The sequence below is a fragment of the Chenopodium album genome, chromosome 5 (genome assembly GCF_948465745.1).
Source record: "Chenopodium album chromosome 5, dcCheAlbu1.1, whole genome shotgun sequence".
NCBI classification, from domain to species: Eukaryota; Viridiplantae; Streptophyta; class Magnoliopsida; order Caryophyllales; family Amaranthaceae; genus Chenopodium; species Chenopodium album.
Genome location: NC_137838.1, coordinates 3,153,383 through 3,179,331, shown reverse-complemented (window position 1 = coordinate 3,179,331; position 25,949 = coordinate 3,153,383). Strand labels below are relative to the sequence as shown.

The 25,949-nt window shown below is 35.7% G+C and overlaps 3 protein-coding genes across 4 annotated transcripts; 1 reads left to right on the top strand and 2 right to left on the bottom strand.

The window, feature by feature from the left end:
• The first annotated feature begins 428 nt into the window (after positions 1-428).
• Positions 429-15,253, top strand: LOC145631522 (SKP1-like protein 21). Of its 2 annotated transcripts, XM_081683622.1 has the most exons (10): positions 429-668; positions 2,254-2,521; positions 4,257-4,478; positions 4,630-4,821; positions 4,906-5,016; positions 5,642-5,717; positions 13,414-13,511; positions 13,595-13,767; positions 14,612-14,745; positions 14,837-15,253. In XM_081683622.1, the coding sequence occupies exons 2-10, from the start codon at positions 2,486-2,488 to the stop codon at positions 14,851-14,853; spliced, it is 1,059 nt and encodes a 352-aa protein (XP_081539748.1). In that variant the 5' UTR covers positions 429-668; positions 2,254-2,485; the 3' UTR covers positions 14,854-15,253. The 2 variants fall into 2 exon arrangements, with proteins under 2 accessions (XP_081539748.1, XP_081539749.1); XM_081683623.1 differs by lacking the exon at positions 2,254-2,521.
• A 169-nt stretch (positions 15,254-15,422) lies between these two features.
• LOC145631523 (uncharacterized) lies at positions 15,423-16,512 on the bottom strand. Its single transcript, XM_081683624.1, has one exon. The coding sequence runs from the start codon at positions 16,343-16,345 to the stop codon at positions 15,596-15,598; it is 750 nt and encodes a 249-aa protein (XP_081539750.1). The 5' UTR covers positions 16,346-16,512; the 3' UTR covers positions 15,423-15,595.
• Positions 16,513-24,342: 7,830 nt separating this feature from the next.
• LOC145631321 (uncharacterized) lies at positions 24,343-24,879 on the bottom strand. Its single transcript, XM_081683399.1, has one exon. The coding sequence runs from the start codon at positions 24,877-24,879 to the stop codon at positions 24,343-24,345; it is 537 nt and encodes a 178-aa protein (XP_081539525.1).
• Between the last annotated feature and the right edge of the window lie 1,070 nt (positions 24,880-25,949).

Sequence of the window (25,949 nt, the reverse complement as noted above, 5' to 3'; positions counted from 1 at the left end):
ACTGAGCATAGCCTCTAATGTAGAATTCATATAGTTATGAAATAAATCTAACCATAAAGGTTAATACTATCTCCGGTTTCTGTTACTTGTAAGTTGCAACTTTCAAGTTGCAACTTTCAAGAGGCATTGTGGACTTCTAGACAAAATTTTTAAAGGGTGTTAATGAATTGTACATGTATGTAATTAATGAAATATTAAAAGGACAAAGTAAGTATCACCAAATTACATTTTGTACTTTGTGCACGTAGCATCATTACATACTCCATACGAAATATTTCGTATGTTGCATTTCAGGTCAATATAACATTTTCAGCAAAAACATACAGATGTATATAAAATCAGGTTACTGCATAATATGTCAAATCATTTTGAATCGAGTTACTTCAAATAAAATCGAATCGGATCAATTTATGACACATAAGGACGAGGTTGCACAAGATAGAACACACGAATAAGACCTACAGTAGAAACAAACCCAGTAGTTCAACCTCTGAAATTCTTCCCCAAATTTGCTACCCCTCATTTCTTCTTCGATCTCTTTCTCTCTCCTCCCCACACTCTCTCTTTGCCACCAACTTCACTCCATCTTCGCCGCCGTCAATACCTCCATTTCTTCGCCGCCGGCGTATGCTTCTCGCCGGACTTCATCTCCCATTTCTCATTTCAAGGTCATTTCTACTTTTTCCTTCTTCTAATTACCCGCTATTTGATTGATTATTCAACGTAATTTGCTTTTAATTTACTAATTAGCTTTGTTTAATGGTATATGGGTTATCATTATCTTGATTAATTTGCAAATTTACGCCAATTTGAGCTTTTTATTGCTTTTTTTTTAATCAATTTAAAAATGCCATTTTGAAGTGTTTGGTTGTTCAATTGATAAAATGAATTTGTATTCAATGTGTTGATGTTATTGTTGAGACTGTTTTTAAGTGAACTGAGCTGTTTTTCTCGATTTTTTGTTTTTCGTTGCTGGTGTTTATTTGTAAATGTTATAAATTTAGTGTTCTATAGTGTTGAATTTTGATTCATTTAGTTGATTGAGAAGTATGGTAGTTGAATTAGTAATCGTCGATTGTTTAGTTGATGAAAATGGTGATGGGTTTACTCTTGAGACTGTTGCTATCCGTTGCTTTAAGTGAAATGGATTTTTGGGTGTGATTTTGAATTGATTAAAGAATTGTTTTAGCTTTTTTATTGTCATTAAATGTGAACATAATTTGACAAGAATATATTTTTCATGGGATATGCCTCTATTTGCTGAAAATTGAAACTTGCCGAAAACTTAAAACTGGAAGGTGTTGTCACATACCGAAATGAAGATTCGTAGGGTGCAAGCAGGATTGTGTGTCCACGCGAAGGAGCTTTTGAAACATAACTCGTTTTCAAATTTGATTAGATTAAAGCATTGTCTTATCAAATATCGGAATTTTTTGTTTGTGGTTGTGGAACTTAGCTTCACAAGATGATAAATCTAGTGGCTTGTGCATACTGGAAGATAGGGCAATATGGAACCTTTTTTTAGATTGTTCAATTTGCTGTAATCAGAAATAGTTCTTAATTATTTCATGATGACAGGGCCAGATGAAACCTTCTTTTAATATTGTTTGTTTTGCTGTAATTTGAAGTAGTTCTTAAATATTCATCTACTGTATAATCACATGTATGTTGCTATTAGGTGACAGTAAAGAAAAGGATTATTTTTTATTGGTATATGTTTTGGCAATTTTAAGAACTTGGAAGATAAAAATACAGGTTTTTTTAAGGCTGGAAATAGGTGACCAAATGTGGCTGTGATTAAAAGGCTTTTATGCTTGATTTGGCCATGAGGAAATTAAGTGGTGTGCATAATATTCATTACTATATCCTACACCAAAAAATATCAGTTTTTCTGAAAAAATTGTTGGTTAACAAAGATATCTTAGTATACTTCTAAACAAGTCTTCAAAACAAGGTTTAGGAGCTCTGAATGAGGATAGCTTTGTCACTTACTACTAACTAAAGGTACCAACTTGTTAAATAAACTTGTATCAAAAAAAAAAAAAAAAAAAAAAAATCCTTGTAAAAATGTAAAATAAAGGTAATAAGCCATAAACTAAAGGTATATCGGAACTTCAGAAGTTAATTGAAAGTAATATGAAAAGAACATATCCAATGCATGTGTTTCTTTTGTTTTTCCATCGAATGACCTATGCACATGGATTCACCAGCTTACTAAACCTTGATATTGATGTCCTGCTTGTCTCATTGCAGGAGTACTGTGTCAGGTGTCATGGTCACATCCTTTCCTTGTTTAAGGCTAGGTGACATAGTGGATGAAAGTTGTGAACAAGGAATTAAGACTTTTATAACCATAATAAAGTTTGTTGTGTGAAGGGGAATAAAGTCAACTATATTTCAAATTGGTGATTGCTCTTCTAAATTTCTTCTCACAAGAAACCAGAGACTATTTTCATCATCAAGCTACACGTAAGGGTATAGTCTAATGCCAGAAGGAGCAATGGCAGTGGTCAAATCAGAGGTATGTTCAATAACTTGTTTGTAGGGCATCCCAACCTTTTCGGAGGCCGTGTGCAAATAAGAAGTATAAAACTTGGCCTTCCATTCAAATTACCATTTAAAAGAAATAGAATTTCTAAACTCATCATTGCTTTGCAAAAAAAGCTTTTATACTCCCAGCTTATTTTTATAATTTTTTCTAAAAAAAATAAGAAAACAAAGCCCTTGATTTATCCCCACCCAAAGAACAAATTGTATTAATGTTGTAATCACCAAAAATGAAATATAAAGGCATTAGTTATGGACTATGTTTAAAAATGAAATGTATAATAGGCATTAATTGTTTTTTCCAAAAAATGGGAAAATAAGGTAATCAATGGGAATTTGAACTGCAGATTTTTGTTATGTACTTCGTATCTTAAAGCACTAAACTATTATGCCACATTTAGTATATACTATATTAGTGCCCGTGCAGTAATAGTCATTTTTTTCATCAATTAATTTGTGATATAATATGAAAATGAAGCAACTCATGTGGAATTATTAACAAATGCAATTATGAGGCAATAAATATTAAAACTACAATTGAGAAAAAAAAATTATTTTTTATTAGTCGTGTTGAAAGTATTTATAAATAGTATACATTATGTTACATTAATGAAGTATGTTATTCCAATAAAACTATACAATGTAGATGTTGTATGACTTTTTATTAATAAATTAATTTAGTTAAAAAAAAAAAAAAACACTATAGTACTTCCAATAAATAAGCTAAGTAGAATAACTAAAAATAATTAAAGCTGAAATCATATATTTTATTGGCGAGAAATTTTTTAAGGATAGCGACTATGTCCAAATCGATCGATGTAAGTAAGACCTGCTTTAGTAATAGTTAATTGATTTTTTAAAGGAAAAAAAGTTATAAGTTACAAAAAAAAATTATTATAGGAACATTTAACAGATAACTAACTCAATTATTATTATTTCATAAGATTTACAAGTATATAATGGTAATTTTTGCCTCAAAAAAAATATAATGGTAATTTAAATGTTAATATTGTAATTTTTTGGCTTCGTTAGTTTATACTAGATCTCCACCATATATCAAGCTTCTAAATTATAATTTAATCTCCATTAATTAAAAGGTCTCAAAATCTGTTGTAACTATTTTAAATAAATAAACTAAAAAGGAATACAATTATTATAAAGATAATATATAAGATTAGGAATAATATATATTATAATTATATTGTACAAATATTACAAAAATAGAAGATTTGTTTTGCTAAAAGGAGAGGGGGTTTTGGAGGGAAAAAACAGCAACAGGAAGTGACACGTTTCATTTATGTGTCTGTTTTAGTATTATGTTATTGATGTCTATTAATTGCACTATATATATTATTTATATTTTTCTACTGATTGAGGCCCCAATCAAATTTGGGCCCTTTGTGCTGCACTGGCTAAGGATCAGCCTCGTCAATATCATCATTTGCTTGCCAAAAGATGGGCTATTTTAAAGTATAACTTGTAGGTCCTTTACTCTTAAGGTCTTTTTATAAATTACAGTTGGTTTGTGATTTTATTAATATAGTTGATGATTTTAAAACAACTTTTATTTGTCCCATTTCTAACTTAATGGAAGACCAAGTGACCAACCTTGATTATTTATTTTGGCTTTAGAAATTGATGGAAGAAAACATATATTGTGACACAATTTAGTCATCCCTAGGATCTGATTTGTAATTTCATTCATGCAGATGAAGTCTTATGTTTGGTTACAGACTGCTGATGGGTCAATTCAGCAAGTTGAGGAAGAAGTTGCTATGTTTTGCCCCGTTATATGCCGAGAAATACTTCAAAAAGGCATGGGGTCTTCCAAATTAAATGCTATTGTACTTCCAGAACGGGTTAATCCAGCAACCCTGGGTTTAATTCTGGATTATTGTCGATTCCATCAAGTGCCTGGCCACTCTATTAAGGTGCTTTACTGTGGAAGAATATTGTGTTAAGTTGCTAGTAGATTTCATTTTGTTTGTTTCATTAAATATTAATGATCAGGCATGAAGAACATCTCATGTCTTGTGCTAGAGGCTATATGACTCATTTTCTTCCCTTCTTTGTTTATTTTAGGAGCGGAAGGCATTTGATGATAGGTTTATCAGATTAGATACCAAAAAATTATGCGAGTTAACATCTGCTGCAGATAGCCTTCAATTAAAACCCTTGGTTGATCTTACAAGCCGCACACTTGCTCGAATAATTGAAGGAAAGACTCCAGAGGAGATACGTGAGATATTCAATTTACCTGATGATCTTACAGAGGTTAATTTTTGTTGGTAGCAAGACAAATATGTATACAACATGTGGCTCACTTCGTGTTGACATAAAGTATTTTGTGTATCACAGGAAGAGAAGTTGGAACCTTTAAAAAATGTGACTGATGATCCCCGCATTCGACTGCTGAATCGATTGTATGCTAGAAAGAGGAAGGAATTAAAAGAAAGAGAACAGAAGAAGGTGCTTGCTACTGTAGTGTCCGTGTCTTTATTTTTTTTACTCTAATTATGATTTTCAAAGTACTAGCTATGGTTAAGGAAGCTGGATTTAGGAACCATGATATTAAAATTTTGATTTAAGAGATGTAATACACCTATGGTCTCTCACTTGCTCCTGCCTATATGGGGTACACAGTTTCACCGGGATTAGACTGGGTTTCAGATGTACTGCAATCTAATATTATAATACCATCATCCCTAATTCGTTACACCGCTTTTTGTTGAAAACCATTTGAAATGTAGAGAGTATGTATCTAATTTTGTATAAGATAATACTTTGTAGTCTTCGTAGTTGTTTTCAGCTTCCCCAGCGTTATTGGGGTTGATTTATGTTTATCATGCCTGGTGGGACAATTCTATTTCACTAGGCTCCAGTGCATACTGGTAATTATTACATACAAATGGCAATATGGATGCTCATCAGTACTAAAATTTGGCTGCATGGGTCACCACCTTTAATTAATGATCAGAATCTTGTTTTATAAAGCTGTTTGCGTTATGACATGTGTATCTTAATGTCTGATAATAAATTCAGTTTCGACATGCTGAGCATTAATATCTTTTGTGTGTTTTGTCATGTATTTCAGATTGAAGTTGAAGAAGAGCATGTTGATAAACGATCTGTTGATGATCTTTTGTCATTTATAAATGGTGGAGAGAACGGTAAAATTGAAACTTGTGTTTATATATAGTATAACGCATGCTTATTAATTGGTTTGAAGAAGTATCTTAGGAAACTGAGTGCACAATTTGTGATCTACCTTAAACTATTTGGTGCTGTCATGTGTGAGAGGCATCCTCGGAGAATTTTGAGCTGCAATTAAATTTGTTGCCTCTCTTTGTTGGTTCTTACTTTCTTTAATATTTGTTTATAACTGGGTGGTAAGACCGTAAGAGTGACTTGATGTGGGAGTTTGGTGAGTTTCTTTGGTAACTGTAAGTCTTGCCCAATTTATTTTGGCGGGGGATTAGGGTTGCATTTTAATTAGGTAACTGAGAGAGCCTTGCTCATCTTGAACGGACGAGCAAGAGTCTATCCAACCCTTTTAGGTGATTTTATGTGTAAGTGAGGTTTGACTTGAACATATTCTTTTTGTTCGAGTACGCGTACAGTAAAATTTGGCTGTTTTCTCAATACGTCATTTGATAAACTTTGTCAGTTTAGTCCTATGAAAATGTATTACTACTGTAATGAAATAGAAGATATGCAGTAATGTTATATTAAATAGTAATAAAATATTCAGTCATTATAATTTATATATACATTAAAACCATACCATGTTTACACTATTAAATCAGTAATAATCAGTTTATTAGTAACAATCATTTTTAATCAAGAAAAGTAACTTTAGTTCAGTAAAGATCTGTTGAAATGAACAGGGCCCTGCCTTATACTTCTGATGACACTTGCTAATGCATGAAACTTTTTTATGATTAGTGGGCAGATTTAGTATTTATGTGGATCAAGGAGCAATTTTTGGATTTTATAGTGTATTAGGTAGAGAAAGGGAAAGGAAAAAGAGGGGAATGAGAGGGAGGGGGAGGGGGATGATGGGTTTTCATCAATTGTTTACAATTTAATCCTTCTATTTTTCTCCCCTCCAATTACCTTCCTTCCTCATTTGTTATTCAAATGAAAGATAATTCATCATTCCATTTCCCTTCTCTTCGAGATTTCCTTCAACCCAAATAAAGTGTTAACTTCTCAAATGCCCAAAGATTTCGTCTTTGTAGGATTTTTTTTTTCTCCTATGGGAAATAATCAATTCAAAACTGTAATCTTGCATCTGATTTGGCCTTTGCTTGAAAGCTAATCAGGACTTTAATTATGAAATTTTATCACTAGTCGTACATAGCAATACAAATCTTGTTTCCCAAAAGTGGTAGGAGTGCAGTTATTCTTCTAATTTACCCTTGCATATTTTTGGTGTGTGGGGTTGGAGTTTAGAATTTAGATTGTATAGCATGTACGGGAAGAAGTAACAATACTATACTAAGCGACTCTTGTTGACTACTCCCTCCATTTTTTTTTTTAATTTTAAGCGTTCTAGTTTGACTTTTTGCACTATTTGTGCTCTCCACTTTGACACGAGGTGATGTTTTCGGACAATTTTTACACTATTTTTCCTTTTTTTCGGACCTGGAAAAATAATTTGCCGAGATGCTTCCCATGGACCCTTAAACACCCCTAAAGTCCATTTGGGTGGGTAAAACCATCCAATATGCTTTTAATTTGTCAATTTACCCGTTTACAATTTGCACCGATTTCACAAACTCAAGCCTACCACAGACATTTATGACAGCATATAATGATCGTATATGGTTCCAAATGACATTATATTACCCTCGGATGCATCCCCTAATATCTCGAGACTTTCCAACACCGGGTCCGGAAACCATAAAAATTTCCTATAAAGCGTGAATTATAGCCTTCAGTTTTCCAAATTTTCAACTTTTTTTTGACCTCGAAACAAAAATTGCCAGAAGTTCCCTATAGTCCCTAATACTTTCCGGGAGTCCAATTGGGTGGGTGGAACCATCCAATTTGCCTTAAAGTATCCGATTTACCCGTTTTCATTCACGCCTCTTGTATAGGCTATAAGCTGTCAAGAGGCCTTTATGTAGCAGACTAATAGTCGTATATGGGTCAAAATAACACTGTATGACCTCGGGATGCATCTCGTAGAATTCCGTGAAATTCTGACACCGGGTGCGGCACACACCTTTTTGTTTGTTTCGGAGCCGTTTTGGCGGAGCGTACTAAACCTCTCAAGGGTTGTAATAGCTAAAGCTATGCTTTTGGAAGGAGGCCACCAAACAAAGGGGAGGTCTTTGCCCCGCGTCGTTGCACGGCTCGAATTTCTTTTCGAAATCCCTTTCCCCTCCTCCTCCCCCCGTTCTGTCGTCCAAAACAGGCCGCGACACCTCCTTAATTGCTCCAGTTTAGAATTTAGGTTGTATAGCATGTACTGGAAAAAGTAACAGTACTATACTAAGTGAATCCTGTTGACTACTCCCTCCATTTTTTGTAAGCGTCCTAGTTTGACTTTTTGCACTATTTGTGCACTCCACTTTGACACAAGGTGATGATTTCGAACAATTTTTGCACTATTTTTCACTTTTTCGGGCTAAGAAAAATAATTTGTCGAGATGCTTTCCATGGACCCTAAAACACCCCAAAAGTCCGTTTGGGTGGGTAAAACCATCCAATATGCCTTTAATTTGTCAATTTACCTGTTTACATCTTGCACCGATTTCTTAAACTCAAGCCTACCACGGACATTTATGACAACATATAATGATCGTATATGGTTCCAAATGACATTATATTACCATGGATGCATCCCCTAACATCTCGAGACTTTCCAACACCAGGTTCGAAATTGCCCAAAAACCGTGAATTATAGCCATCAGTTTTCCAAATTTTAACCTTTTTTTGAGCTCGAAACAAAAATTGCCCAGAAGCTTCCTATAATCCCTAATACCTTCCGGTCCTATTGGGTGGGTTAAACTATCCAATTTGCCTTAAAGTATTCGATTTACCCGTTTTCATATAGGCCTCTTGTATAGGCTATAAGCTTTCAAGAGGCTTTTATGTAGCCGAATAATGTCCGTATATGGGTCATAATAACATTATATGACCTCGGGATGCATCCCGTAGAATTCATTGAAATTCTAACACCGGGTCGCGACACCTCCTTAATTGCTCCAGTTTAGAATTTAGATTGTATAGCACGTATTGGAAGAAGTAACATTACTATACTAAGCGACTCCGTTGACTACTCCCTCCATTTTTTTTATTTTAACCGTCCTAGTTTGACTTTTTGCACTATTTGTGCACTCCATTTTGACCATGGTATAAAAACAAGGTCGCGATGTCTTGGTTGGGCCGTTTTGTAAAGGAAATTCAATTGACCGAACCGATATTATCCGCATCAACAAGGGGTATTCACCCTGCGATTTTGTCCGAATCAAACATTTCAACCCTAAATCACCCTGCATTGAAAGTTACATCTATTATTTCACACAAAACTTACTTTCTATTCAAAAATATAGTGAAAGATTCCCCCATATCTCCCCACTAATGGCTCAAATCTTTTATTATGCCCCCATATCACCTCACTAATGGCTCTAATCCTCTACTATCTTGAAATCAAATTTGCATCGAGACAACTGTGAGATGGTCCGCAATCAACGCATCATAAGCGTTCCCGCGACACCGTAACCTTTCCCGTGATCGTAACCGAAACCGCATTTTCGAACCATGATTTTGACACAAGGTGATGATTTCGGACAATTTTTGCACTATTTTTCTCATTTTCGGACCAGGAAAAATAGTTTGTCGACATGCTTCTCATGGACCCTAAAACATCCCGGAAGTCCATTTGGGTGGGTAAAACCATCCAATATGCCTTTAATTTGTCAATTTATCCTTTACAATTTGCATCGATTTCACAAACTCAAGCCTACCACGGACATTTATGACAGCATATAATGATCGTATATGGTTCCAAATGACATTATAATACCATGGGATGTATCCCCTAATATCTCGAGACTTTCTAACACCGGGTCCGGAAACCTTTGAAATTGCCCAAAAAGCGTGAATTATAGCCTTCAGTTTTCCAAATTTTCAACTTTTTTTGACCTCGAAACAAAAATCGCCCAGAAGTTTCCTATAGTCCCTAATACCTTCCGAGAGTCCAATTAGGTGGGTGAAACTATCCAATTTGCCTTAAAGTATCCAATTTACCCGTTTTCATACACGCCTCTTGTATAGGTTATAAGCTTTCAAGAGGCCTTTATGTAGCCGACTAATGGTCGTATATGGGTCAAAATAACATTGTATGACCTCGGGATGCATCTCGTAGAATTCCTTGAAATTCTGACACCGGGTCGCGACACCTCCTTAATTGCTCCAGTTTAGAATTTAGATTGTATAGCACGTACTGGAAGAAGTAACAGTACTATACTAAGCGACTCTTGTTGACTATTCCCTCATTTTTTTTAACGTCCTAGTTTGACTTTTTGCACTTTTTGTGCACTCCACTTTGACACAAGGTGATGATTTCGGATAATTTTTGCACTATTTTTCACTTTTTCGGGCCTGGAAAAATAATTTGCCGAGATGCTTCCTATGAACCCTAAAACACCCCAGAAGTCCATTTGGGTGGGTAAAACCATCCAATATGCCTTTAATTTGTTTATTTACCCGTTTACAATTTGCATCGATTTCACAAACTCAAACCTATTACGGACATTTATGACAGCATATAATGATTGTATATGGTTCCAAATGACATTATATACCCTGGGATGCGTCTCCTAATATCTCGAGACTTTCCAACACCGAGTCTTGAAACCTCTGAAATTGCCCAAAAAGCGTGAATTATAGCCTTCAGTTTCCAAATTTTCAACTTTTTTGGCCTCGAATCAAAAATTGCCCAGAAGCTTCCTATAGTCCCTAATACCTTCCCGGAGTCCAATTGGGTGGGTAGAACTATCCAATATGCCTTAAAGTATTCGATTTACCCGTTTTCATACACGCCTCTTGTATAGGCTATAAGATTTCAAGAGGCCTTTATGTAGCTGACTAATGGTCATATATGGGTCAAAATAACATTGTATGACCTCAGGATGCATCCCGTAGAATTCCCTGAAATTTTGACACCGGGTCCCGACACCTCCTTAATTGCTCCAATTTAGAATTTAGATTGTATAGCATGTACGGGAAGAAGTAACAGTACTATACTAAGCGACTCTTGTTGACTACTCCCTCCATTTTTTTTTAATTAAGCGTTCTAGTTTGACTTTTTGCACTATTTGTGCACTCCGCTTTGACACAAGGTGATGATTTCAGACAATTTCTGCACTATTTTTCACTTTTTTGGACCTGGAAAAATAATTTGCCGAGATGCTTCCCATGGACCCTAAAACACCCTAGAAGTCCATTTGGGTCGGTAAAACCATCCAATATGCCTTTAATTTGTTAATTTACCAGTTTACAATTTGCATCGATTTCACAAACTCAAGCCTACCACGGACATTTATGACAACATATAATGATCGTTTATGGTTCCAAATGACATTATATTACCCTGGAATGCATCCCCTAATATCTCGAGACTTTCCAACACCAGGTCCGAAATTGCCCAAAAAGCGTGAATTATAGCCTTCAGTTTTCCAAATTTTCAACTTTTTTTGACCTTGAAACAAAAATTGCCCAGAAGTTTCCTATAGTCCCTAATACCTCCCGGGAGTCCAATTGGGTGGGTGGAACTATCCAATTTGCCTTAAAGTATCCGATTTACCCGTTTTCATACACGCCTCTTGTATAGGCTATAAGCTTTCAAGAGGCCTTTATGTAGCCGACTAATGGTCGTATATGGGTCAAAATAACATTGTATGACCTCGGGATGCATCCCGTAGAATTCCTTGAAATTCTGACACAGGGTCCCGACACCTCCTTAATTGCTCCAATTTCGTGTGTTATAGGCTTCAAATTTGGCTTCCATTAAACATTTTTTCACGTGGCGAGGTTATGTATCTAGGTGCTTCCATGGGTTCCCAAAGGGCCTTTGGAGTCATGAATAGTGCCCGGAACCATCTTATTCATCCTTGATCATCATGTCTTAAGGCAAAGACGACATACCCTCAAATGACGAAACTATTTTTTTGTATGCCTTGTCCTAGGTGCACATGTCTTGTGCACTTGTCACAAGCCCCCTTGCACTATCCAACAGCCTAACACGCTTTGTGACTTGTCTTAATCCGTTCTTAGCATTTTTAAGCATATAAGATGCACTGGTAACCTCATTTTCCAAAATATAGGTGTTTTTAGGGAATAGAGTGGTGGGAGGGACGAATCCAAGCGCCATAGGGTTGAATCCCAGTGTATCGTGGCAGCAAGGCTACTTTGCCTTCAATTTGGCATAAGAAATAAATAGTCGTGTGGGGTCTTATCATAATTGTCTCACTATATAGTTTTTAAATTTCAAATTTTCGTAATTCATACTTGTTGATAATTAAATCTATTATTGGTTGAAGTTTCGTATTGCCATATGTGTCCGAAAATCGGGGCACTTGAAAAAAAAAAATTCGCAAATGAATGTAGGTTTTGGGAGCTATAATGTGTACATATGTTAATGTATCACTTGTTTAAAGTGTCGATGCTACCTAGGTTTTGTGGCTTATCTTTTACCTTATTTGGGGCTTGACTTGATAGCTTTTCTACTAAATTTTGAACTAAATTTTCTTCTCGTTGGTAGGAAATCATTCCAACCATTGCCCCGTAGCCTCCATAAGGTTTTTCTAGCTAATTTTTATCACTTCTCCATATACCTTGTGCTATAATAACATCCTTAATTAAAATTGTCTTGAAAACCAAAGTTTAACAGTCTTGTAACTAGAGATGTCAATGGGGTGACACCTGACGTCCATCCGCCGAGGTTTATGGGAGATGGGATAGAAAATGTACCCGCTATGGGTCGCGGGGCGGGTTGGGATCTAGGATGTACCCGCCCTGCTCCATTCTTTCCCACTCCGAATTCTACTAGTTTTAAATTTATTATTATTTCATGTTAAAAACAATACTTTACAAAATTATTATGGATTAAAAACAAGTATATAACTTTGGTCATGAATTATATTAAGCTATTATGTTTTTAGGTTTAGTAAATGTTTGTGTTGAAATTAGAACTTATTTGACATGCAAGGTGAACATAAGAGCATATAAAATAGGTGTTGAAGTGGGTAATGTCTAATGTGGGTATTAGAAAAGGATGGATACCAATTGGGTAATGGGGCGGGTATGGATTTAGTTTTGCACTTAGCGAGGTGGAGATGGGGATGAAAATTTAAGGTGGGGATGGGAAGAGTAACATTAGCTTCTGACCGAGTGACCGCCCTGTTGAAATGACATCCTTACGTTGTCACCTTCTCAAGATAGATTTCTGTTCTCCATGATAAGTAGATTATATTTTTCTTTTTTCACCTCCCTAACTGGTGATATTTTAAAATATAATAGAGCTTTTCACTTGCTGGATGAAATCTGGATTTGAGCCTCCTTTGCGATCTTCTTCCCTCCACCCCTCCTTTAGTACTTCGTATATCCTAAGAGTAAAGAAAATGTGTATTTCAAAGTTTATATTGTCGTAATTACTATGCCACATTGTTGGTCAAATTTTGTAGATTACATTGGTTATGATTCTCATGAAGCTCCTCCATTAAGCTGTACCTGCAGTTTGAAAGAATTCTGGAATTTAAAATGTGTGTTATGTTTTGGGTTTTGTATAATGTCTTCTGAGCTCACCTTGATTTAACTTTAGTCTACAATCTTTATCTGGGTTTTGCCTCGCAGATTCAAAAGGAGCTAAAACTAATAAAAGCAAAAAGAAAAATCGTCGGAAGAAAACACACTCTAAAGTGTCCTCAAACAGTGAAAATGGAGACCACAAGGTTACTGACCTCCCTTTTCTTCTACTCATTTCTATCTGTCCTACACTCTTAACAACCTATACTTGTTTGCTTGTGATAATCAGGTGGCTAATGGTATATCCCATATCTATGAAAATGGCAAAGCTAATGATGGAATGGTGTTGGATTCTGGTCCTAGTTCGGTGGATCCTTTGAGCTCTTTTTCACCTAAGCTTGAATTTGATGAGGCTGATATTGATGATGAGCTGGATCCAGCAATGAAGGAAGAACTTGACAGGTTTGTGGGAACTTTTGGCATGCATCCATGACCAACCTTTTTACTTAAATGCTACACTCATTTTGCTATACAAAATATCAGAATATGATTCTATTGACCTAGTAAATAGAAGTTTTAGGGTAAAACTAAAATATTTTTTCTTAAAAAAATTGTTAAGGGGTTTTGCTGGGAACATCCTATTACCTGGGAAATTATCCAGTATTATTCAACCACAAATAAATTCTTCCAGCAACATTTTATTACATGCAATTATGCAAATTCTTCCATCAATAATTCTACCATTGCTTCAAATGGTCAAACAAGATGATAGGATTCCCTGATTGGCCTCAGAAGGAACATCCAGCCATCAAAATTTCTATGATTTTTAAAAAAAAATTTGTTTAAGCAGTATGATTTTCTGAACACTAGAAAGAACTATAACATTTTTTAAAACATGTTAGAAAGAAACATGTTTCCGATGATATATATTTCTTTCTAAGAAAAAACAACAAACATTAACATTATGACATACAACTTTACAAGTTACAATTGAAGTTCTGAAGATAAGTTGGGTCCTGTTTTCTTCAACTTTTATTGACGAGCCTAGATAAATTAGCAGCAGTCGGGTACGATCAGATGAATTCAGGAGAAAGAATAGGATCTTGAACCGGAAAAGGAAATTAAGCTGCTGGGGCATCCCACTGTTTTTTCAAATTTTAGATGTGCAGATGAGCATTGCACCAACAGAATAATCTGCATCAAATGCTACTCAAACATTTGTTTCATGTAGAAGTATTCATTCATGATAGTTTACTTTTCAATCACAATGACCTGATCATATTTCTTGTGTACGCTTTTACTATAGGGAGGTAGAGGACTTTGCTCGGAGATTAAATTCAGATTGGCCTGAAAGAATGCAAGAGATTCTTTCTTTGGGCCAAGGAAATCGACTTACCACCATATCTGCAAGTGGCAATGGCTCTACACAAAGATATACAGGTTAGCCGTTGTAGTGTTTTTGAGGGATATGATTGTGTCTTGACATGTCCTTTCTGGGCTTCTGGCTGAAACAGTTCATCTATGTGACCAGGTTTACAACAAAGATAATAATGACATGAGGGAGGCTGAGCTCCCTCTCTGTGGGTTAGCTGTTCGTCCTAAGCGTGTGCATATATTTATATCTTGCACGCTGTATTTGCCATGCTTAAGCGATGGAAAATGGGCGGTTAGGCTATTAGTTGCAAAAATTTGTATATTGTTGAGGTTGGGAAATAACTTGGTTATGAACATTTGTATACCTTCAGTTACACCATAGGCTCATAGATTTGTTGTTTGCACATTTTTCCCCTGGATTTTAAGTGTCCCTTCTATTTATTTTTTATTTTTTTTTTATACAAGTTCGTGAGTTTCTTGTTGAATGCAATGCTTTCTGTATCCTTTCGAACTAGCAAATGTTTTAATTAACACATACCAGAATATCGACTGTAAATCTATCTTTCCATTTTTAGATTTTTATTTGTACCATTGTCTTTACATATATTCTTGAGAATCGGAAAAAATTTAGCCATCTTTAATATGCACCTCAATGGATAATTTCATTCCAAGTTTATTATATTTTGGAATGAGTGAGATCAAAATTTGAATAACTAAAATTTGCATAAAACTACACATACAAATTAGCAGTCTAATTTCTCCATTATGCCAAATATGATTCTGCTACTTGTAGTATGACACAAATTATCAGCTTGCAAAAAACTATACAACACATTGCATATACCACACCGGAAGGGCTAATCACAAAACCCGCCAAATTTCGAGTCAAGTCGAGTCAGTTTTTGACATCTCTCACTCACTCCTCCTTGGAAGTAGTAGTTGAACCATTACCAGAGTAATATTTCTTAAATGATCTAGGAAGATAAACAGGCAACAAAAACCCAAACAAATTATAAGACCACAATGTAACATTAGCAATAGCAAGAGCTCTTCCAACCCACAACCTAGCATAAGATCCACCATTTCCACCTTCACCACCCTTCATAATCTCTTCCATAAGCCACTTTTTCAGAGTGATCAACCTACACGAGTTGAAAAATACGGGTATAAAAACCCGAATAGGCAACGAAAACCGATCCGAAACCGAAATACCTTCCATAAACACCTGACTTGCTAGTAAAAAGACATGAGGAACAGCTGCTTTGATCCCTTCTTTATCACCCTCTAATATACCATGTGAAATATACAAAATGGGTAAAAACAACCCGATAACCGCGGCAAAGAGGATGTATAACCCAAGAATCTTGCTATTCGGGTCGAAAACGGGTTTTTGTTGGGTGGTAAATATTTGAGTAGGGAAGGCAAATGTGGAGAGAAAGAACATGTAAATAGCAGAGAAAATAAAAACACCAAAATCTTCAAGACTAACCATACCACTAGCAGCTAATACAATCATAATGACTAAACAGTTTAACTGGCGTAAAGTTAAGAAGAAAATTTTGCCAGTTTTTTTGGGGTTTTTTGATGTTAAATTTGGGGGTGTTTCAAGGGTTTGTTCTTCTTTTGGGAAGGTTATATCACAGGTTGGACAAACTCCACCTGACATCGTTGAGATTAAGAAAAAGATGTGAAATTTTGAGAGGTTTTTTTGGGATGAAGAAATGATAAAGATTAGAGTTTTCTGGGTTGTAAAAGGATGAGACTATGAGAGTAAGAGGAAAGACAAGTGGCGAGGAAAGAGGATTGTTGTGTGGATAGAAGAACAAAAGACGTGGTATACAAAGAGGAATTCATGTTGTCTTATTGACATACAAAGTATTTTTTAGGAGTTGTTAATATTGGTAATTCACTAATTTGGGATCTTAAAAGTGGCTACTTTGGTAGGAACACGGTTGTGTGTGGCCCGAGTTTGTAATAAGTTGTAACAAGAGTTGTAAACACGTACGAGTAGCGAGGTTAACAATTCTTAACATTAGTATTTGAAACTAAACCCTGTAAATTTCGTACAGTTTGAAAGAGTAGAAACATATGTGAAAAACAAATTGATTGAGGTTGTCCAGTATGTAGAGCTGTCAATTCGGGTAAACGGGTTGGGTAAGAGTGGGTCGGGTCAACTCGGGTCGGGTCAATTCGGATTAATTTTATAACCTATGCGGGTCGGGTTCAACTAACTATAAATAGATAATTATCATTTTTATCAAGCTAATTATTTCCTTTGACGATAATATATATGACAATATACTAGGGAACTATAATCTATAATTTAATAAGATAATTATCTCCTTTGACCATACAACATATATATACTATATTTAACTTTTAAATTTGAGGATGATGCTCCTTTCTTTTGCTGGCCTGAACCGACTTGGTCTCCCTAGACAAAATGCTTTGATCAACAATAATAAGGTGGTCTAAATTGTATCTAAGGTGATTTGAAATCGGGTTAGGAATAATTTAGGTTGAATTTAGGTCGGGTCAATAACAAGTCGTGTTAATTTCGAGTCGGGTTAGTAACATATTGGGCTGGGTTGAACTTTGGGTGGGGTAAGTAATAGGTTTGGTAAAATTCGGGTTGGGTCAATAACAAGTCGGGTTGAATTTGGGTCACGTCAATAACAAGTCAGGTTGATTTCGGGTCAGGTTTGTAACAGGTTGGGTTAAATTCGGGTCGAGTTAGGAACAGGTCAGGTTAAATTCAGGTCAGGTTAGTAACAAGTCGAGTTAAATTCGGGTTTTGACGGGTTAAAACAGGTTAGGGTCAATTTCGGTTCTAGTCGGGTTCAGTGCAAGTTAATTAAATTGGCCATGTAAACCGGTAAATCGGTGCAAGCTGTAAACCGGTAAATTGGTCGTTTAACAACAGATTGGATGGTTCTACACACCCAATTGGACTCCCGTAGGGTATTAAAGACCATGGTAAAACATTTTGGCAATTTTTATTTCCGAGCAAAAAAAAGTCAAAAAATTCCAAAATTGCAGATTTTTTGAGAAATTTTGGAAGTTTTGTAGGCTTGATTTAATGAAATCCACGTTTTTTTGAAAAATTTTAGAGGTTTCGGGGACTAGTGTAGAAAAGTCTTGATATTTTAGGGGATACATCTCGGGGTCATATAATGCCGTTTAGAACCATACATGATCATTATATGCTGTCATAAATGTTCGTAGTATGCTTAAGTTAATGAAATTCGTGCAAGTTGTAAATCGATAAATTGGTCGTTTAAAAGCAAATTGATTGGTTCAACCAATCCAATTGGACTCCCGGAGGTTATTAGTGACAATGGTAAACATTTTAGCAATTTTTATTTTCAGGCGAAAAAGTCAAAAAATTCCAAAATTGAAGCCTAATATCCACTTATTTGAGAAATTTTGTAGATTTCTGGGCCGGTGTCGAAAAGTCTTGAAATTTTAGGGCATACATCTCGGGGTCATATAATGCCATTTGGAACCATATATGATCATTATTTGTTGTCATAAATGTTCGTGGTAGACTTGAGTTAATCAAATCGGTGCAAGTTGTAAACCGGTAAATTGGTTGTTTAAAATCAAATCGGATGGTTCCACCCACCCAATGGGACTCCCAGACGGGGTTAGGAATCATGGTAAACATTTCGGCAATTTTCAGGCGAAAAAAGTCAAAAATTACAAAATTGAAGGCTAATATACACGCTTTTTGAGAAATTTTGGAGGATTCGAGGCCCGGTTTAGAAAAGTATTGAAATTCTAGGGGATACATTTCAGGGGCATATAATGCCTTTTGGAGCCATTTATGATCATTATATGTTGTCATAAATGTTCGTGATATGCTTTATTTAATGAAATCGGTGCAAGTTGTAAACCGATAAATTGGTCGTTTAAAGGCAAATTGGATAGTTCAACCCACCCAATTGGACTCGCGGAGGGTATTAGGGAACATGGTAAAAATTTCGGCAATTTTTATTTCCAGTCGAAAAAAAGTCAAAAATTTTAAAAATTAAAGGCTTATATTCACGTTTTTTGAGAAATTTTGGAGGTTTCGGAGCACGGTGTCGAAAAGCCTTGAGATTTTAGGGAATACATCTCGGGGTCATATAATAACGTTTGCAACCATATATGATCATTGTATTTTGTTATTAATGTTCATGGAAGGCTTGATTTAATGAAATCGTTGCAAATTGTAAACCGATAAATAGATCGTTTAAAGGCCAATCAGATGGTTGCACCCACCGCATTTGACTCCCGAAGGATATTAAGGACCATGATAAACATTTCGGCAATTATTATTTCCGGGCGAAAAAAGTCTAAAATACCAAAAATAAAGGCTAATATCCACGCTTTTTTAGAAATTTAGGAGGTTACGGGGCCCAGTATCAAAAAGCCTTGAGATTCTAGGGAATACATCTCAGGGTCATATAATGTCGTTTGGAACAATATATGATCATTATTTGTTGTCATAAATGTTCGTGGTAGGGGTGAGTTAACGAAATCGGTGCAAGTTGTAAATCGGTAATAAATTGGTCGTTTAAAGGCAAATTGGATGATTCCACCCACCCAATTGGACTACCGGAGGGTATTAAGGATTATGGTAAAAAATTCCGGCAATTTTTATTTTCAGGCGAAAAAAAGTCAAAATTTTCCAAAATTGAAGGTTAATGTTCACGTTTTTAGAGAAATTTTAGAGATTTCGCGGCGCAGTGTCGAAAAGTCTTGAGATTTTGGGGAATACATATGGGGTCATATAATGCCGTTTGGAACCATATATGATCATTATATGTTGTCATATATGTTCGTGGTAGGCTTGAATTAATGAAATCAGTGCAATTTGTGTACCGGTAAATTGGTTGTTTGAAGGCAAATTGGATGGTTCCACCCACCCAATTGGACTCCCGGAGGAAATTATTGACCATGGTAAACATTTTGGGAATTTTTGTTTTCGAGCGAAAAAAGTCAAAAAATTCTAAAATTGAAGGCTAAGATCCACTATTTTGAGAAATTTTGCAGGTTTCGAGGTTCGGTGTCGAAATGCCTTTAAAATTTAGGGGATACATCTCGGGGTCATATAATGCCGTTTGGAACCATTTATTGTCATTATATGTTGTTATAAATGTTCGTGGTAGGCTTGATTTAATGAAATCGGTGCAAGTTGTAAACCGGTAAATTGGTCGTTTAAAGGCAAATTAGATATTTCAACCCATCCAATTGAACTCCCGGAGGGTATTAGGAACCATTGTAAAAATTGAAGGCTTATATCCATGCTTTTTGAGAAATTTTGAAGGTTTCGGGTCACGGTTTCGAAAAGCCTTGAAATTTTAGGGAATACATCTCGGGGTCATATATTGACGTTTGGAAGCATATATGATCATTATATGATGTCATAAATGTTCGAGGTAGGTTTGATTTAATGAAATCGTTGCAAGTTGTAAATTGGTAAAATGGCCGTTTAAAGGCAAATTGGATGGTTACACCCACCCAATTGGACTCTCGAAGGGTATTAGTGACCATGGTAAACATTTCGTCAATTTTTATTTTCTGGCAAGAAAAAGTCAAAAAATTCCAAAATCGAAGGCTAATATCCACGTTTTTTCAGAAATTTTTGAGATTTCAAGACCCGGTGTCGAAAAGCCTCGAAAATTTAAGGGATACATCTCGGGGTCATATAATACCGTTTGGAATCATATATAATCCTTATATGTTGTCATAAATGTTCGTGGTAGGCTTGGTTAATGAAATCGGTGTAAGTTGTATACCGGTAAATTGGCCGTTTAAAGGAAAATTGGATGTTTCCATCCACCCAATTGGACTCCCAGAGGGTATTAAGGACCATGGTAAACTATTCGACAATTTTTATTTCCAGGCGAAAATAAGTCAAAAAATTCCAAAATTGAAGGCTAATATCCACACTTTTTGAGAAATTTTTGAGGTTTCGGGGCCCGATGTCGAAAAGTCTTAAAATTCTAGGGGATATATCTCGGGGTCATATAATACCGTTTGGATCAATATATATTCATGAATTGTTGTCATAAATGTTCGTGGTAGGATTAAGTTAATGAAATCGTTGCAAGTTGTAAACCGGTAAATTGGTCGTTTAAAGAAAAATTGTATGGTTCCACCCACCCAATTGGACTCTCGGAGGGTATTAGGGACCATGGTAAACGTTTCATCAATTTTTATTTTCGGGCGAAAAAAAAAATCAAAAAATTCAAAAATTGAAGTCTAATATCCACGCTTTTTGAGAAATTTTGGAGGTTTTGGGGTCCGTTGACGAAAAGACTCGAGATTTTAGGGGACACATCTCGGGGTCATATATCTCCGTTTGGAACCATATATAATCATTATATGTTGTCATACATGTTCGTGGTAGGCTTGAATTAATGAAATCGGTGTAAGTTGTAAATCGGTAAATTGGCCATTTAAAAGCAAATTGTATAGTTCCACCTACCCAATTGGACTCCCGGAGGGTATTAGGGACCATGGTAAACATTTCGGAAATTTTTATTTCTGGGCGAAAAAAAAGTCAAAAAATTCAAAAATTGAAGGCTTAATATCCACGCTTTTTATGAATTTTAAGAGTTTTCAGGGTCGATGTCTAAAAGTCTAGAAATTTGAGAGAATATATCTCGTGGTCACATAATGTAGTTAGGACCCATATATAATAATTATTTGTTGTCATAAATGTTCGTGGTAGGCTTGAGTTAATGAAATTGGTGCAAGTTGTAAACCGGTAAATTGGTCGTTTAAAGGAAAATTGGATGGTTCCACCCACCCAATTGGACTCCCGGGTGGTATTAGGGAACATGGTAAAAATTTTGGCAATTTTTAATTCCAAAATTGAAGGCTAATATCCTTGCTTAGCTTTTTTTAGAAATTTCGAAAGTTTCGGACCTTGGTGCCGAAAAGAAATAAGATTTTGGAGATACATCTCGGTGTCATTTAATGCCATTTGGAACCATAAATGATCATTATATTTTGTCATAAATGTTCGTGGTAGACTTGAATTAATGAAATCGATGCAAGTTGTAATTCGGTAAATTGGCTTTTAAAGGCATATTGGATGGTTCCACCCACCTAATTGGACTCCAAGAGGGTATAAGGGACCATGGTAAACATTTCGGCAATTTTTATTTCCGGACGAAAAAAGTCAAAAAATTCAAAAATTGAAGTATAATATCCACGCTTTTTGAAAAATAAAATTTAGAGGTTTCAGGGCCTGGTGTCGAAAAGCCTTGAAATTTTAGGGAATATATCTCGGGGTCATATAATGTCATTTGGAACCATATATGATCATTATTTGTTGTCATAAATGTTCGTGGTAGGCTTGAGTTAATGAAAGCGGTGCAAGTTGTAAATCGGTAAATTGGTCCTTTAAAGGCAAATTGGATGGTTCCACCCACCCAATTGGACTCCCGGAGAGTTTTAGGGACCATGGTAAACATTTTGGCAATTATATTTTCAGGCGTCAAAAATTTCAAAAATTGAAGGCTATATCCACGCTTTTTGAGAATTTTTGGAGTCTTTGAGGCCAGGTGTCGAAAAGTTTTGAAATTTTAGGGAATACATCTTGGGGTCATATAATGTCTTTTGGAACCATATATGATCATTTATTATTTATTGTCATAATTGTTCGTGGTAGGCTTGAATTAGTGCAATCGATGCAAGTTATAAATATGTAAATTAATCGTTTAAAAGCAAATTGGTTGGTTTCACCCACCCAATTGGACTCCCGGAGGGTATTAGGGACCATGGTAAACATTTCGGCAATTTTTATTTCCGGGTGAAAAAAAGTCAAAAAATATTAAAATTGAAGACTATTATCCATGTTTTTTGAGAAATTTTGGAGGTTTCGGGTAGAGATGTCAATTCGGGTAAACAGGTCGGGTTATGGTTGATAAGAGTGGGTCGAGTCAACTCGGGTCAGGTCAATTCGGATTAATTCCATAACCTATACTGTTCGGGTTTGGGTTGGGTCATTCTTTTGTCAGGTCACGTCGGGTCATAGTTCTTATCTCGGGTTTGGGTCGGGTTAATAACAGGTCTGGTTACATTCGGGTCGGGTGAACAATAGGTCGGGTTTAATTCGGGTTTTCACGGGTTAAAACAGGTCAGGGTGATTCTCGGTTTCAAGTCTAATTCGGTTCAAGACAATAATTTGCGGGTTGTAATCAGGTCGGGTCATTCTCGGGTTTTAGTTGGGTACGTTTCAAGTCAATAATTTGCGGGTTATAATCAGGTTGGGTCATTTTCAAGTCGGGTCATTCTCGGGTTCAAGTCGGGTTTGGTTCAAGTCAGTAATTTGCGGGTTATAATCAGGTTGGATTATTTTCAAGTCGGGTCATTCTCGGATTCAAGTCGGGTTATATTCAAGTCAATAATTTGCAGGTTACAATCAGGTCGGGTCATTTCCAAGTGAGGTGATATTCGGGTTCAAGTGTTCAACTAATTATAAATAGATAATTATCATTTTTAGCAAGCTAATTATTTCCTTTGACTATAATATATATGGAAATATAATAGGGAACTATAGTCTATAATTTAGAATTTAGGAAGATAATTATCTCCTTTGACCATACAACAAATATATACTATATTTAACTCTTAAATTTGAGGATGATGCTCCTTTCTTTTGCTTGCCTAGACCGACTTGGTCTCTCTAAATAAAATGCTTTGATCAACAATATATAATAAGGTGGTCTAAATTGCATTTAAGGTGATTTTAAATCAGGTCAGGAACAATTTGGGTTGAATTTAGGTCGGGTCAATAACAAGTTGTGTTGATTTCAAGTCGGGTTAGTAACAGATCGGGTTGAATTTTTGGGTCGGGTTAGTAATAGATCTGGTAAAATTCGGGGCGGGTCAATAACAAGTTGGGTTGATTTTAGGTCAGGTCAATAACAAGTCGGGTTAAATTCGGGTCGGGTTAGGAACGAGTCGGGTTAAATTCAGGTCAGGTTAGTAACAAGTCGGGTTAAATTTGGGTTTTGATGGGTTAAAACGGGTTTGGGTCAATTTCGGTTCAAGTCGGGTTCGGTTCAGGTCAATAATTTACTGGTTACATACGGGTCGGGTCATCTCTAGGTCAGTTCATGTTCGGGTTCGGTTTAGGTCAATAATTTACGGGTTACATACGGGTCGGGTCATCTCTAGGTCAGTTCATGTTCGGGTTCAGGTCTCACATACTCGGGTCAACTCGGGTCTAGGGTTGGTTTCAGGTCGGGTTTGGGTCACCATTTTTTTGAGTTCAAATAGGTCGGTTAATAATCGGGTTTGAGTCGGTATTTTGGGTCGGATCAACTTTTAACAGCTCTACCAGTATGTCCACATCTAGGCCTATCCACATAGGACTTTTCAAAATATAACATAAAACACACATATAAATTAATCAATCAATAAACAAGAACTTTTTACAAACCTTATTACTTGAATATAAAGTTTTATTACAAACTTACAATACTAAAGAAAATACAGAAAATACATCAACACAACATGTGCAATTATATAAACTATAAGACCCTTTAAAATCAGAGGAAAAGGCATTAAGAATCCTCACCCTAAAGTGTGATAGAGATTTGATCCCACAACTTCGTGATTGTGAGATGCAAACCTTTTCACCAGATCAAACTTTCCTAGCTTTCAATTAAGTATTGGATCAGTAGATAAGATACTATACATACTAACATCTAAACACTCCCCATCATCTAATACAGCATAATGTCTTAGAACACCTTCCTTGGTGAAACCCACCTTTTGGAGCACCCTCTCAGACGCCTTGTTTCCGGCACCAACAAGAGCTTGAATCCTAACAAGATAAGTAAACTCATGAAAAGCGGAAGAGAGAGCCATTCTTAATGCAGTAGATGAGATGCCCCGGCCCCAATATTCGCGGCCTATAGCATAGGATAGGTCAGCCCTACCCCTTTCATAGTCATACTTACCAGCTAGCAATTCGAGTACAACGAAGCCAATGGGACGGCCATCCAAGCAGATGGCTTGGTAGCATGGATGGTTGACGACCACTTTTTTGAAATAGCTTACAACTTGTTCCCTTGAAGAGTTGGGTTTTATCCAAAGTTGCAATTGGATGTATTCAAGCACTTCGGAGTTACAAGCCCATTGCATAAAATCATCAACATCGGATAGTTGGTATGGCCTAAGACTGATTTTTGACATTTCAAAAATATGAGTTTTTGACTAATATTCACCTCAATCTAGTATCTCATTCATTCATCAAAGATTAGTACTTGTATATATAATACAACTAACTTAGGAAAATAACAACCCTTTATGAAAATTCTTGCGTAGGTGTAGGAACCAAGCAGGAATTTTCCTTAGGACTTTTCCTTGAAAATGAATAGTAAATGCTTGGAATTTTCACAATTGAAAAAGCTTAACAAAATAATCATTATCCTTGAAAAACACAAGAGATAAAACAAATGAATAGCAAAGGAACACAAGATGTAGTTGACAAAGAGGAATTCATGTTGTCTTTTTAACATAAAAGTGTTTTTAACTTGTTATTATTGGAGATTTGGGATTCTAAAAGTTGTTATGGAGTGCTTAGGTAGAAACTCGTTGTGGCGTGCATGAGTTCCTAATAAGTTGTAATAGAGTTGTATAACACGTACGAGTAGTGAGGTTAACTCTAGTAATTGTCTAACTGATACTTAATCCTTTGAATATAGCTTAGTACTCCCTCCGTCTTTTTATTAATGTCCACTTTATATCATTTATTACTCACATAATATAGAGAAAGTGGACATTAATAAAGAGATGGAGGGAGTACTTATTATAAAAAAGAGTAGACACATACGTGATTAATAAATTGTTAAAGTTGTCCACATTTAACCCAATTCACATAGTAAGGACTTTTCAAATAACAAGAAAATTTTATAAATCTTACTTAAATATAAACTTTGAAAATACATCAACACAACGTATCTATCAGACAACATATAAGGTCCTTCACTCCTTTTAAAGTGGGGGAAAAGGGTATGGAAATCTTCATCCCAAAGTGTAGGGTCTCTGGTGAAATTTAATCCGATCTCACAACTTCATGATCGTGAGATACAAACCTTTTCACTAGATCAAGCTTTACTAACTTTCAATTAATCATTGGATCGATGAATAAGATACTATACATACTAATATCTAAACATGGATGGTTAATAACCACTTGTTTGAAATAGCTTACAACTTCTTCCCTTGAAGAGTTGACTTTTATCAAAAATTGCAATAGGATG